The sequence below is a fragment of the Dryobates pubescens genome, unplaced genomic scaffold (genome assembly GCF_014839835.1).
Source record: "Dryobates pubescens isolate bDryPub1 unplaced genomic scaffold, bDryPub1.pri scaffold_61_arrow_ctg1, whole genome shotgun sequence".
Taxonomy (NCBI): domain Eukaryota; kingdom Metazoa; phylum Chordata; class Aves; order Piciformes; family Picidae; genus Dryobates; species Dryobates pubescens.
In genome coordinates, this window is record NW_026530780.1 from 98,876 (window position 1) to 114,217 (window position 15,342).

At 51.6% G+C, this 15,342-nt stretch overlaps 1 protein-coding gene across 3 annotated transcripts in view; it reads left to right on the plus strand.

Moving 5' to 3' along the window:
• CDC42 (cell division cycle 42) overlaps nt 1–15,342 on the plus strand; it is a 36,680-nt gene that overhangs the window by 9,212 nt on the left and 12,126 nt on the right. For all 3 annotated transcript variants that reach the window (XM_054179456.1, XM_054179457.1, XM_054179458.1), the window contains exons 2-3: nt 6,233–6,373; nt 14,388–14,460. In XM_054179456.1, the coding sequence (XP_054035431.1) occupies nt 6,269–6,373; nt 14,388–14,460 (178 nt within the window). In that variant the 5' untranslated portion in view covers nt 6,233–6,268. The remainder of the gene's footprint in view (nt 1–6,232; nt 6,374–14,387; nt 14,461–15,342) is intronic.

The window sequence follows — 15,342 nt, forward strand, 5'->3', positions numbered from 1 at the left end:
ATGAAAACTTCAGCTTCTGCAAGAGACCTTGTGGTGTTGGGGTGCCTTTGGCATAGCATTTCATGCAATCTGTGCTTGGTAAGTGGGGACCTGCCATAGTTATCATAGATTTCTTCAGAGTTTGGTGCTCTCTTCATGCATGCACAGACCTGTGTGAAAAAGGTGAATGATTTCTCTTTTCTCTGGGAAGGAGCTACCCAGCATCCCACCAGTGATTCCAGTTACCTCTTCATTGCTTACATCTCTCTTACTGCTGGAGACTGGAGAGGGACTTTTCATAAGGGTGTCTAGAGACAGGACAAGGGGAATGGTTTGAAGCTGAGGGAGAGCAGGGTAAGACTGGAACTGAGGAAAAAGCTCTTCAGTAGGAGGTTGCTGAGACTTTGGAACAGGTTGCCCAGGGAGGCTGTAGCTGCCTCTTCCCTGGGAGTGTTTGAGGCCAGGCTGTGTGAGGCCTTGAGCAGCTGAGTCTAGTTGAGAGGTGTCCCTGTGAAAGGCAGGGGGGTTGGAGTAGATGATCTCTGAGGTCCCTTTCAGCCTGAGCCATTCTAGGATTCTCTGACTCTGCTGTTGGGGATCAATCCTAAATGCAGATCATCTCTTTCACAAAAGTGGAACTGAACTCTGAAGCAACATTCTGTAACCTTGGCCAGTTCAGTGTGCAGTGGGGCCAGACAGAAGTTACCAGGCTTTGTAATCCCCAGTTCTCCAGGATGCTGCTGAGTTCTGTGAGATCCTGCTGGTGTGGTCATATACCAGACAGCTTAAATAAATATATTTATATATTTATTTATATATATACTCCTAATAAATATTATCACTTAGCAGGTACTTTACTGAAGTATTTGCTTACAACACAGAGAGGTTTGCAGAGTTAAATCAGTTCATTGCTGTGCTTGGGTTTTTTTAATGAAGTCTTTAGCTCTTGTTGAACAGAACTGAGTTCTGGCGACTTTAGACTGGATGTCAGGAACAAGTTCTTTAGAATGAGGGTGATTGAGCACTGGAACAGGTTGCCCGGGGAAGTGGTTGGGGCCCCGTCCCTAGAGCTATTCAAGGTGAGGCTTTACAGGGCTGTGGGCAACCTGATGTAGTGGAGGATGTCCCTGCTCACTGGAGGGGGGGTTGGAGGTCCCTTCCAACCCAGGTGATTCTATGACTTGCATTACATTCCCAGTCTCTATCACCTCTAGAAAAGTCAGTAAAAACACCTCATAAAATCTCCAAGCAGTGTATTAGAGTCTTAATTCTCCACGTGGAATGGGCTTGACCAGATGTCTCCACATCCACTCACTGCACTCAGATAAGGGTGGCTGCCACAGCCTAAGTGTGTGGTAGTTTTGACTGTCTCACTTCAGTATCAAAAGGTAAAATAGATGTCTATTAAAATAGGGTGAGGGGAGCCCTTTAGCTGAGGGGGTGCTCAGATGGATTTTGGTCCTTTAACGATGTGGTGCTGAAGTGTGGGGCTGAGGGGGAATTCAGTGTGGGAGATGTGGTAGTTGCTGCAAAGGGAACTTCTGGTGTTAGTTCAGTGATTTTGATGGTAAATATTGTCAGTTTCTTCTTAGAGCAAGACCTGGGCCTTTCCAGGTCCTGTTGTGCAGTTCAGCTTCTGTTTTATGCTCCGAAATGAGGGCTTGGTTTGTTTGTGCTCTGTTTTGTTTCCTCTGCCAGAAAGCTTCAAGGGCTGGTGGGAGGAGGTGCTGTGAGGTGTGAGTTCAGAGCCTTTGCCCGCACTCCGCTGCAGGGTGGTGCGTGCTGGGGTCAGTGATGTGCACCAGGCTAACCCTGGGGGAGCAAATTGGAGGTGGCAGGGAGCAGTACTTCTGCAGGAAATGCTCTCCAGCCGCTGGTGTGCCCTGCTCAGCACAGAGCTGCTGGCTCTCTGCAGCAGTCAGAACTGACTGCATGGCAGTGATCTGCCTGCCAGGCACCTGTGTTCAACCTGTGCATTGTCTGAGCTGGAGTCTCTGGCCTGAGCCCCTGCCAGAGGACCACAGCTTCTGTCCCAGAGGCCCTGTGGGGATGTGGCTGTGTCAAAGGACAGGAAAAAGGCGGAGGTTTGCTGTCTGCTCGTGATCTGCTTTCTGACACTGTGGTCTCCTTGGGTTGATTGCTTGGTGCTCTCTGGAGGAATGAAGTTTAAAGAGTAAAACTAAACACTGCCCTTTCCCTTTTTTTTTTCCACTAAACCATTTGTGAGCTCTCTTTGTACAAGTGCATATTCAGAGTGCAAAGATTTATAGCTGAGCATGGTTTGCTTTGCTGGAGTGAGCATTGGAAGAGCTTTGGAGTCTCTATTTTCCCCTGGTGTGCTTCCCACATTCTGGAAGGGTTGTCTCAAAGGTGTGTGACCTGCAAATGGACTGAAAAAAGAAACACAAATCGTTGTACCAGGAGGGGAGAAAAGGAGGTAGAGCAGGAAAGGAGGGGAGAGATTCTGAACGGAGGAGGAGGTGTCTGCCACAGGAGGGCAGGCTGGAAAGTGAGGTTGGATTTCTCTAGAGGGCTTAACTTGGAGCTGGATGGGATCCTCTTCTTGCTATAGCACTTGGGGTGAGCAAGGACTGCTGGGGCATGGATTCTCTGAGCCTGGATGGGCAGCAGAATGAATTCCAGCTGAAACTGAAGTGAGTGCAGGGTTTTGTGTTTCATTAGTAACTGCGAGGGGTTAATGAGGGCTGCTACCTGTGCTGTGGGGTGACACAGCTGAATGGCTGTGTCTGGGCAAATCCCCCCAAAAGAAGGCAGGGAGGGTGCCTTGTGGCATGGATAAGGCTGGGAAGCTGGTGAGACATGCTGGTAATTGAGGCTGACTTGAGCTGGTTAGCTGGGGCTTGCTGCCTGTGTGGATGGGTGACTGAGCCCCTTCCCAACTTTGTTTTGAGCATGAAGCTTTTCTTGATTTGTGTCTCAGCTGCTCTGTTCCCTCAGCTGCTTGCTTCCTGCTGAGGGTTTTAATTTTTATTTGTTATAAAAAAAAATGTGCTCTCTGTGATCAGTGGCAGCAGGGTGGCAAGGCAGGGCTGTGTGAGCACCTTCCTGGTGGAGACAATAGTGACCAATACCACGTTGATATAAACATCTGCACACAGAAGCTGTCTTTTGGAATGGAAACAATTGCTTTGTCCATCAGAGTAAATGTGTGTTTGTTCCAGGGCCAAATTGCAGAGCTTGTGGTGTTAATGTTACATGGCTTTGCTGTGCTGAACATCCTCTGTGAAACTGAGATTTCTGGTGGAAATCAACAAATTCTGTTGCTTTGGTAATTCTGAAATATGGCAGAGAGCTGGTGACAGTGCCTGATGGCTCTGCAAATCTGCATCTCTGTATGTTGGAAAAGGATCTATAATAGTGGTGGTATAGAGATGGTGGTAAACCAGACCTTAGGATCATGGAATCATCAAGGCTGGATCATTGAATCCAGTCATAACCTGGACACAATGGCCACTAAACCATGGCCTGAAGCACCACATCTGCAGCTTCTTGAACCCCTCCAGGGATGGTGACTCCAACACCTCCTTGGGCAGCTTGTTCCAGCCCCTCACCATTCACTCACTAAAGAATGTTTTCCTCATGTCCAATCCAAACCTCCCCTGGCACAGCTTCAAGCCGTTGCCTCTCATCCTGTTGCTGTCACCTGGGAGAAGAGACCAACCCCAGCCTCACTCCAACCTCCTTGCAGGGAGGTGTAGAGAGCAGTGAGGGCTCCTGTCAGCCTCAGTCTGAACAACCCCAGCTCCCTCAGCCACTCCTTGTATGATGCCCTCCAAACCCCTCAGCAGCCTTGTTGCTCTTCTCTGGACACCCTCCAGCCCCTCAGTGTCTTCTGTCCTGTGGTGTCCGGAGCTGAAGCCAGGACTCAAGCTGTGGCCTCACCAGGGCTGAGTGCAGGGGCACCATTACTTCCTTACTCCTGCTGGCCACACTGGTTTAATCCAGGCCAGGAGGCCATGGGCCTTCTTGGCTACCTGGGCACACTGCTGGCTCATGTTCAGGTGTCCACCAGCACCCCCAGATCCTTTCCCACCCAGCTGCTTTCCAGCCAGATGCTGGTTGATGTCCTGCTCTGAGGAAAAAGCTGCCTTTTCCTGAACTGGCTTAGTGTGGATCCTGCCCTGTGGGAAGGTGTCACCTTCCATGTGCTGCTGTTAGGAACTTGGTTCTTACCAAGGTAGGTCTGTTAGGAACAATGCTTGTTAGCACTGTAGCTGGCTTTGTCAAAATCTTTGAGCATCGTTGCAGCATCTAAATGAAAGCTGCTTGTAAAAGGCTTACTCTGAATTGCTGGCACTTGCTTTTCCTTGTGAGTGTGGCAGTGTGATGTACAGGATCAAATCATCAGAGCTGGTGAAGGCTCTGGAGAGCAGGGCTGTTCAGGGAACTGGGGTGGTTTAGTCTAGGAGACTGAGCAGAGACTTCCTTGCTCTCTACAGCTCCCTGGAAGGAGTGGGAGTAAGGTGGGGGTTTGTCACTTCTGCCTAGTATCAGGTGATAGAGGGAGAGGAAATGGTCTGAAATTGTACCAGGGGAGGGTTAGCACTCAAGCTTCATCACCATTCTCGGGGTACATCTCCTGCAGCTGCTGTCTCAGCCTCTCCTGCAGCACCAGGCAGGGGAGCTCAGTTTGCAGGCCTTTGCTGTTATAAATAAACGTACTTCCAATAATACAGAAGAGTTGAAAGGCAGTGGAAGCTTTGCCACTGGGCTTGCTGGAGGCAGGATTTCATGCCTAGGTGTGAATGAGTGACCAGAGGCCTGGTACTGGCAGCTCTCATTGGCACTAGAAGCAGCTGGCTAAGGTTTGGAGCAGGCACCCACATCAGATACTGCTTTAATCCATGTGCTAATGTCTGTGCTGGGACCATGTTGCAGTAGCCAGGTGCATGAGGGTTTTGCCATGCCTGGAGAGGAATGGGATTCCTTGTGGAGCAGTGCCCCAAGCTGCTTGAAGATCATCCAGTTCCAACCCTCTGCCATGGGGAGGGACACCTCCCACCAGCCCAGGTTGCTCAAGGCCTCATCCAGCCTGGCCTCCCTCCCTAGGGAGTGAGCATCCACAGCCTCCCTGGGCAACCTGTTCCAGTGTCTCCCCCACCTTACTCTGAAGAATTTCTTCCTAATCTTCAGTCTAATTCCACCCTGCTGTAGTTTAAATCCATTGCTCCTCATTCTGTCACCACAGGCCCTTGTCAAATGTGCCTCCTCAGCTCTGGACCCCCTCTAACAGTTCCATGTCCTTATGCTGAGAGCTCCAGAACTGGTTGGAGTACTGCAGGTGGGGTCTCAGCAGAGCAGAGTAGAGGGGCATATCCCCTCCCTTGACCTGCTGGCCATACATCTTTTGGTGCAGCTCAGGTCACAGTTGGCCTTCTGGGCTGCCAGTGACCGTTGCTGATTTGTGCCCATGCATTAAAAACAGGCTGGAAAAGCCTAAGGATGTTTTTTGCACCTTTTAAGTAATGAGGCAAAATTGCACTGGAGATTGGAGCAATGGAATTTCCTCAGTCCTGTTTCCCAGGGTAGAAAAGTGATACAGGCCTGGTCATGTGTGGCAGCTGTGTGCAGTGGGAGGGGTCTGGCTGTAGGGAGGGGGTTTTGTGTATGTGAAAATGAACAGCTTCCTATGGGCTGTGTGATGGAGGGAATCCATCTACCAGCTCCTGTAGGAATGGCAGAATGGTGGGGTTGGAAGGGTCTTCCAGAGATCATCCAGTTCAACCCCCTGCCAGAGCAGAGTCACCCAGGGCAGGTCACCCAGGAATCCAGCCATGCAGGTTTTGAAAGTCTTCAGAGGAAATGCCACAACCTCTCCGGGCAGCCTGCTCCAGGGTTCCAGCAGCCTCACACCAAAGTGTCTCCTCATGTTGAGGTGGAATCTCCTGGGTTCCAGCTTGTACCTGCTGTTGCTTGTCCTATCACTGGGCACCGCTGAACAGAGCCTGGCCCCTTCCTCTTGACCCCCACCCCTCAGTTATTTATAGATCCCCTCTCAGCCTTCTCTTCTCCAGCCTAAGCTGCAGGTCTCTCAGTCTGTCTTCTCAGCAGAGATGTTCAAGTTCCCTGATCATCCTCATAGCCCCCACTGGACTCTCTCCAGCAGATCCCTGTCTCTCTTGAGCTGGGACCCCAAACCTTGCTGTCGGTGGGCTGGGCTCCGGCCAGCTGCCCAGCGCCCCGTGCCGCCGCGGAGCGAGCGCGAGAGGCCTCAGCGCATCTTCTCTTGCAGGTCGCCGTTGGAGTTGCCGTCGCGCAGGCTTCAGCGATGCAGACGATCAAGTGCGTGGTGGTCGGCGACGGCGCGGTGGGCAAGACCTGCCTGCTCATCTCCTACACCACCAACAAATTCCCCTCCGAGTACGTCCCGACGGTGAGTGTGGGGCTGGCTGCTGGGGCGGCCCGGCTCGTGCTCCCGGCTGGCCTGGGTGGCACGCGCACCCTGGGGCTCTTCTCGCTGCCTGCTTTCCTCCGGGGGGCCGGCTACAGCGTCCCACCGGGGTTTGCTGTGCTGCTGCTCCCTCCCCTTGGCGGCAGCTGCTAGTGCTGGGCTGCCTTTCCTCTGCCTGCTCAGTTCCTGCTGCTTGTGGGTGGCCTGCAGTTAGCTGTGGACAGGGCTGTTCGCAGTTGTTAGGACTGTGAAGTGGAGCTCTCTAGCTCTCTTGGTACTTGGCACATCTGTGTGTTCAGGGAGAGTGGGATTTTGTGTTGCAGGAGTGGTTGTTGACTGCAGTTCACATTTTCTGATGCCCAATTTTGGTTTGAAACCCAAAGGTTGTACGGTGAGCTTTGGAGAGGGGTGAGAAGCACAGCTAGGCATGAGAAACCTTTGGGTTTAGGCAGTGCAGGCTCATTCGTTTGTACTCCCAAGTGCTGGCTCACTTTGTCTGTACTCCTCGACTATTTTTGAGGAACCTTTTGGTGTTTTACAGGCTCAGTTTTCTGAGACACTGGGTCCCTTGACACACCTAAAGTTTGCTGATGGCCTGGGAGGCCTGTGCATTATTTCCCAATCTTAATATTGCACATGCAGGATCAGCTCCCTGACACTGAGTGGGCTACTGTTTTTTAGCGAGCTTGCTGCAAGAGTCTTAGACATCTGGATGCTTTTTAAACTAGATTTCTCTGGTTTGGGCCCAAAAAGACAGTACATGTACATGTTAAAGTTTTCCTTGGTACTTCCAATCCAGGCTGGGTGCAGGATGTGTTGAGAGCAGCCCTGAAGAAAGAGACTTGGGGGTCTTGGTTGCTGAGCAGCTCCCCAGGAGCCAGCAGTGCCCTCATGCAGCCCAGCAGGCAGCTGTGTGCTGGGCTGCAGCCAGGGCAAGAGAGGGGATCTTGTCCCTTGACTCTGCTCTGCTGAGACCCCACCTCCAATCCTTCCTCCAGTTCTGGTGTCCCCAGCAGAAGGAGGACACAGAGCTGCTGGAGAGAGTCCAGAGGAGGCCACAAAGATGATCCAAGGGCTGGAGCAGGTCTGCTGTGAGCACAGGCTGAGGGAGCTGGGGCTGTGCAGCCTGGAGAGGAGAAGACTCCAGGGGGACCTTAGAGCTGCCTGCCAGGACCTGAAGGGATCCTGCAGGAAGGCTGCAGAGGGATTTTGCATGAGGGTGTCTGGAGACAGGACAAGGGAGAATGGTTTGGAGCTGAGGGAAAGCAGGGTCAGACTGGATATGAGGAAGAAGTTGTTCAGTGGGAGGTTGGTGAGACTCTGGCACAGGCTGCCCAGGGAGGCTGTGGCTGCCTCCTCCCTGGGGGTGTTCAAAGTCAGGTTGGAGGAGGCCTTGAGCAGCTGAGTCTGGCTGGGAGGTGTCCCTGCCCATGCAGGCTGCAGCAGATGATCTCTGAAGTCCCCTCCAGCTCAAGCATTCTTGGATTCTGATTCCAAGCACATTTGAATCTGGAAATGTATTACCAAGAGGTTGAAGTGAAAGAGAGTCAGTCATCTTCTCTGCTGTTATAAAAGCAGCTTTAAAGAACAGATAGCTTCTCAGAGGTGCCAGCTAGCTCTGCCTGATGGCTCTTCCAGAATAACTGCTTCTTGTTTAAGATGTCTTCTCTTTGTGAAAAGCATTTGCAGTGAACTTGATTGCCTTTCACAGGTATTTGCTTTATAGCTACCCAGAGATCTTCAGCTTGCCTGGTTTGTTAAGAATGGGACAGAATTCCACAGGACAAGAGCTTGGGTTTAGTTGTAGGTCTGGAGCTAAAGATGAAAGGACTCCCAAACCTTGGAGTGTTCAGCTTGTGTGCTGTGGCCATTGTTAGGAAGTCTGAGGGCTGTGCTCAAGTCAAGGAGCCCTGAGTTCAGCCACTCTCATGGAGGTCCTCTGTTATGGACTGGTAGGGACGAAGTTCCCTTGGAGTCTGCTTTGCAGTTTTCCAGTTTTTGAGAGTATTCTGCAACACTCCAAAGGCAGCTGCACCCCATGCTGAACCTGTGGAAGGCTGCTTGCCCTGTTTCAGCTGTTTGTGGTCAAGACAAAGTGCAAGCGGCCAGTGAGTTCAGGCAGTGAGTGGTTCCATACTTCTTCCTATTGAAATGACCCTAAATGGTGTTGAAAAACCTGGTAATCCTAAAATGTGTTTTGAAAGCTTGCTGGCCTGCAGAAGGTGGTGCTGTCCATAAATCCCTGCTCACAAGCACTGTGGAAAAGCTACTCAAGGGAAGTTACTGAGCAGTGAAATGTTCCAAGGTGTGCTAAGGCTGAAACCAGGCAGCTTCTAAAGCTGTTCCTTGTTTCTGAAATAACACTGCATAGAAGGGCTCCAGTGGGAAGGAACCTTGAAGATAATCCAAGCCCCTGCCATGGCAGGGACACCTCCCACCAGCCCAGCCTGGCCTTCACCTCCAGGGAGGGGACATCCATAGCCTCCCTAGGTAGCCTGTGCCAGTGTCTCCCCACCCTCCCTCTGAAGAATTTCTTCCTAATCTCCAGTCTAAATCCGCCCTGTTGTAGTTTAAATCCATTGCTCCTCATCCTGTCATCACAGGCCCTCATCAAATGTCCCTCCTCAGCTCTCCTGTAGCCTTTTTCAGCTGCTCTAAGGTCTCCCTGGAGCCTTCTCGTCTTTAGGCTGAAGAGATCCAGCCTATCCTCTGGACCCTCTCCAACAGTTCCATGTCCGTATGTGGGTGCACCAGAGCTGGAGGCAGTGCTGCAGGTGGGGTCTCAGCAGAGCAGAAGCAGGGAATCCTTTGACCATGTGTGTTTTGATTCAGCCCAGGACGCAGGTGGTTGTTTGGACTTCCAGCATCTGTTGCTAGCTCATGTCGAGCTCCTCACCCAGCAGCACTCCTGAGTCCTTCCCTGCAGTGCTGCTCTCAAGCCACTTGTCACCCAGCCTGGATTTTTTTCTTGAGGTTGCCCACACACAAATTTGCCTCTGAACTCATAGTTGAGGAACTTGCTGTTATGGGGGTATCAGAGGCCTGTTACTGATCTTGGGTATGGCCTAGGGATGTACATCAGAGTCTGGAAACTACTAAGTAGCCTCTAACATTCTGGCTAATGCTTCTAGTAATAAATGAGCAAAGACCTAAAACAGAGAGCATTGTTCCCAGAATGAGAGCAAGCTGTCTGGTGTCAGCAAACTGTCATGGACCCAGAATGCTTGTGGCTGAATGAGAACCCTAGAGGAAAAAATGTTGAAGCTGGAAGAGAACCTGGAGATAAAGTTCTGGTTTTGAGAACCCAGGAAATAATGCTGGTAGTGCAAGGCTAGCATGGCAACCAACACCAGGAACCCAGCAGCAGCTGCTGCAAAGTCTTTGGAGAGGGAGGTGCCACCTTGCTTGGCCAGCAGTCCAGGGGGCAAAGCAGGTGGTGAAGTTTGGGATGCTTTAGCTGGGTCTGGCTTCACGTGGAGCTGCTGCTGTGAGCTGGCTGTGCTGTGACTCTGCAGGGCTGGACTTGTGCAGCAGTGTGGCCAAAACACCAGTGGAGGTTGTAGCAGCTCAGCTTCTTTCACTTGCCTCTGCTTTGTATCCTTTTCTCGTTTTTGAAGCTATTTCCCAGTGGGAGGTGGGTTTCATACTGGTGCTGCACATGGTTTGTTACCTGTGTGGTTTCGAGGTCCTTGGTGTGAGCTGTCCATGGACAGGCAGTGGCCCTGCTTGTGTGGGGGGCAGATCAGGGGAGTCCTGTCACACATCCCCTCTGGCTTTCACAGCCTGCCTGGCTATGGCAGGAATGGAAACCTCTCAGTGGGTTAGTTCTTGCTCTGTTTTTTAGGTTGTTTGGCATAATTGAGGATGGAATTTTCTGTAGGTGTTGCTATGAGACTGTCTGCCAGGCTTGTCTGCAGGATGGCTCTGAAACCCTGGCCTCCTGAGGGCTGAACCCTGGAGCAGCAGTGACTGTACTTTAAACATAACCAAAACCATCCCAGTTTAAAGAGTATGCTGCTTGACCTGAGGGGCAGCTTCAATGAGTACTGCTGACTTCCTGGTCAGGGAGTGAAATGAGGGGGTGTCTTTGGGGTGCCAAACCATCTTCTGACATCTGAAAGGGCAAGCACTCGGACATCGAGCATGGAGTGTGCTGGCTTCCTGTTCCATACACAGCACTAGATGAGTTCTCAGCCTGACCTGGCCTTTGGAGTCTTGGAAGTCATGGCACATTGAACATGTCCTGTGAAGTGTCATCCACTCTCCTTCAGCCTGAAGATTGTGTTTGAAGGTGGACACTCTAGGGGCTTCAGTGAGGTAGACTCATAGAATGTGTCAGCTTGGCAGGGACCTCAGAGCTCATCTGCTCCAACCTCCCCTCCATGCCCAGGGACACCTCTCAACCAGACTCAGCTGCTCAAGGCCTCATCCAGCCTGGCCTTGAACACCCCCAGGCAGGAGGCAGCCACAGCCTCCCTGGGCAGCCTGTGCCAGAGTCTCACCACCCTCCTCCTGAAGAAATCTTTCCTCAGCTCCACTCTAACCCTGCTCTGCCTCAGCTTCAAACCATTCCCCCTTGGCCTGTCTCCAGACACCCTCATGCAAAGTCCCTCTGCAGCCTTCCTGCAGGATCCCTTCAGGTACTGGAAAGCAGCTCTGAGTTCCCCCTGGAGTCTTCTCTTCTCTTCTCTTCTCCATGCTGAACAACCCCAGCTCCCTCAGCTGGTCCTCATAGCAGCCTCAGACTCAAGACAGTGCAGTGGGGACTGGATTGGCTTTAGGGCCATAGACATGAGTGGTGAAATCTCTGGCAGCACTTTGAAATCTGGAGTTCTAACCCCAAGCTACCCTTGTGCTTCCAGCTGCTGTTCCTAGGGATACCCAAATGCCTTCTCAGCTGCTTTCTCAGGTGCTGTGAGTTGTGAAAAGCTGAAAAATTCAGTGTGGTGTCAGGTAGTGCTTTAAGCAGGGCAGTCAGGTGGCAAGGAGATGGCTCTGGAATCAGTTTTGAAATGCTGTCTCCTCCCCACTCTTGTCCGGTTTGTAGTGGGAGTTTTTCAAGGACCTAAGCTACTGAAGCCCTGTTAATAGAAGCATATGACTCTTTTCCCATGTACCCTCCCTCCTCACTTCCATTGGAAGCTTTTGAGATGGGGGCTGGCCTCTTTAATGTGAAGGTTTACTTTTGGGGCTGCTTGGACTTAAGTTTTGTGGCAAAGCAGAGCTTCCCTCTTATTTGGAGATCTCAGCTTGCTCTCCCTTGCAGCTCAGTATTCAGGGACAGGTTTTTTTTTCAGTAGTGGGAAGGAGTTTTTGCCAGAGGTGCTTTCTCCAGTGCTGTCCACTGCAGTTCTGAAGGCAAAACACCTATTGAAGGGAGGATACTGACCTCAGACAGCTGGCTGTGGGTAGGTCGTCAGGAAGAGACCTTTAAGATCATCAAGGCCAGCCATAACCTGGCCACCATGGCCTGAAGCACCACATCTGCAGCTTCTTGAACCCCTCCAGGGATAGTGACTCCAACACCTCCTTGGGCAGCTTGTTCCAGCCCCTCACCATTCACTCACTAAAGAATGTTTTCCTCATGTCCAATCCAAACCTCCCCTGGCACAGCTTCAAGCCGTTGCCTCTCATCCTGTTGCTGTCACCTGGGAGAAGAGACCAACCCCAGCCTCACTCCAACCTCCTTGCAGGGAGGTGTAGAGAGCAGTGAGGGCTCCTGTCAGCCTCAATCTGAACAACCCCAGCTCCCTCAGCCACTCCTTGTATGATGCCCTCCAAACCCCTCAGCAGCCTTGTTGCTCTTCTCTGGACACCCTCCAGCCCCTCAGTGTCTTCTGTCCTGTGGTGTCCGGAGCTGAAGCCAGGACTCAAGCTGTGGCCTCACCAGGGCTGAGTGCAGGGGCACCATTACTTCCTTACTCCTGCTGGCCACACTGGTTTAATCCAGGCCAGGAGGCCATGGGCCTTCTTGGCTACCTGGGCACACTGCTGGCTCATGTTCAGGTGTCCACCAGCACCCCCAGATCCTTTCTCACCCAGCTGCTTTCCAGCCACTCTGCCTCAGGCCTTGAAGCATCGCTTGGGGTTGTGCAGGACCTGACCCTTGGTCTTGTGAAACCTCAGAAAGCTGACCTCAGGTCCTTATGCTCTGTCATGTTGTTCCTAGGCAAGGGATTTTTGGTAGTGTCAGCTTTTGATCTGTTCAGGGGTTCTGCCCTTCAGGGCACGGCTGTGGTGCCAGTTGCTGCACCGAGGCAGCATAACTTGGCTTCTGGAGATGGAATCTCCTTTGCATTGGGAGCGAATCCAACACTGATTCCTTTTGACTAATTGGATTGCTCAGTGTGGAGGACACCTTTGTGTTGACAAGTTGGAGACTCCTGAATTCTCAAGTGTTCAGAAAGATGAACTCCAGAGCACTGAGGTCCTGTGAGGCGCAGGGCCTTCACCAGGTGTCTTTGTGAGGACCTGCTTGCTGTGTCAGAGCAAGCATGAAGGCTGACCTCTCTGTGGCACCATGTGAAACCTCTTGGCAGCTGCAGGCAGGGGCAGGTGCAGTAATGGCCATGCTGTGCCTTTGCTGCACACACCTTCTGTGATACCATAACTGAATGGGGAGATGCAGGGAGACCAGGGGATGTAGTCTAGCTTGACCTTAGCAAGGCTTTTGACAGTCTCCCTTAACATCCTTGCGAGCAAGCTCAGGAGGTGTGAGACAGAAGACCAGACATAGAGATGGATGAGGAACTGGTTACAAAGCAGAGTCCAATGGTCAGTGGTGCCAAGTCCAGCTGGAGAGCTGTGACCAGTGGAGTCCCTTGGGGATCAGTGCTGGGTCCAGTCCTATTCAACATCTTCATCAGTGACACTGATGAGGGGAAAGACAGACAGACAGAGTGTGCTCAGCAAGCTTGCTGAGGATACCAAACTAGGAGGCTTAGCTGTGACACCTGAAGGCTGTGAGGCCATTCAGAAACTTGGGCAGGCTGAGAGCTGGGCAGGGAGGAACCTGATGAGGCTCAACAAGGACAAGTGCAGAGTCCTGCCCCTGAGAAGGAAGAACAAACTGCAGCAGGACAGGCTGGAGGTGATCTGCTGGAGAGCAGCCCTGGGGAGAAGGACCTGGGAGTGCTGGTGGGCAGCAAGTTCTGCATGGGACAGCAATGAGCCCTGGTGGCCAAGAAGGCCAATGGGGTCCTGGGGGCATTCAACAGAGTGTGGCTAGCAGATCCAGGGAGGTTCTCCTCCCCCTCTACTCTGTCCTGCTGAGACCTCATCTGGAATGTTGCATGCAGTTCTGGGCTCCCCAGCTCAGGAGGGACAGGGATCTGCTGGAGAGAGTCCAAGGGAGGACTGCAAGGATGCCGAAGGGCCTGGAGCACTGCCTGGGAAGGAGAGGCTGAGAGCCCTGCGGCTGTTTAGTCTGGAGAGGAGAAGGCTGAGAGGGGATCTAATAAATGCTTATAAATATCTGAGGGATGGGGGTCAGGAAGGAAGGGACAAGGACAGGCTCTGCTCAGTTGCACTCTGTGATAGGTCAAGGGCCAATGGATATAAACTCCAGCACAGGAGGTTCCACCTCAACATGAGGAAGAACTTCTTCCCTGTGAGGGTCACAGAGCCCTGGAGCAGGCTGCCCAGAGAGGTTGTGGAGTCTCCTCTGGAGCCTTCCCAGCCCTGTCTGGATGTGTTCTGTGTGACCTGTGCTGGATTCTATGGTCCTATGGTCCTGCTCTGGCAGGGGATTGGACTCAAGGATCTCCAAAGGTCCATTTCTGCTCCTAACATCCTCTGACGCTCTGCTCCTATGACCTCATGGAAACAGCTTTGGCATCCCTCTCAAACTGAACTATGGTCTTAACAGCATTGGAAGCTTCTGTTATCGTGTCCAGATGGCTCTGGAACAAATCTGAGGTGCCCTGCAAGGTGAGTAGCTGCTGTTCTGCATGGTGGCTTATTGACATCCTCTGAGATGTGCTTCTCTTCTTCCCAGGTGTTTGATAACTATGCAGTCACGGTGATGATTGGAGGAGAGCCCTACACCCTAGGCCTCTTTGATACTGCAGGTGAGACATCAAGTGCTTGTCATTTTAACTGCCCCAGGCTGTTGTTGAGCTGATGCTGAACATGAAGGCATAACACACACTTTGCTCTTTATGAAAGGGAAAAGTTTTGATTCTTCTGTCTTGACCTGTGGGGAGTTGCTAAATTGAGTTTGTGTCCAAACCCAAATCCCCTCAAACCCAAGCAACTTCCTCCCCTCCTGCAACCTCTTTTTAAAACTGTTTTATTTTGTAACACTGGAGAACAGGTTTCAAACTTCCACCTCTAAGCTAGTTTATAAGTGGAGGAGATGGGGTTTCTGTCTTTTTGATGAAACTGAGGAGAAAATTGTGCTGAGTCACAGCTGGATTGTGTATGGGCTTTGTGTGGTAACCAGCCTGGGCTTTCACCAAGTGCCAAGGCAGAATGACTTTCAGAGCATCTTAGGTGTGCAGGTGACATGTGTCTCTCAGGTGAAGTCGAGATGTGTGGAGGTTCCTAGGCCCTCTCGTTGTTTATGGCCCCTGTTGTTTATGGTTATTGGACTGGTTTCTGTCTCCTGCTCAAACAGCTGCACCCATTGCTCTGCACATGTGAAAATCTAGCAAGGGAGGATAGAAACTGGTCCAACTGCTTACCCATAATAGTACTGAAATGGTGTGGCAGCATCTGGCATTGTAATCTGTCCTCCAGAAGAGTTCCTCCTGAGAACTTGGTTGATAAACTGTTAACTAGAACTTCATCTGGCTGTTTCCAGCTGTGTTCTTCCAGAGAAATGGTCAAGTGTCTTGCTTGGCTAATAAAATGATCTCATGCTTCAAATGATGCTTTAGAGCCTCAGTTGCTTCACTTGTTCTCCCATATGTGATCTTCTGTGTTGGTTATTGCAGACTTCCCAGTTCATA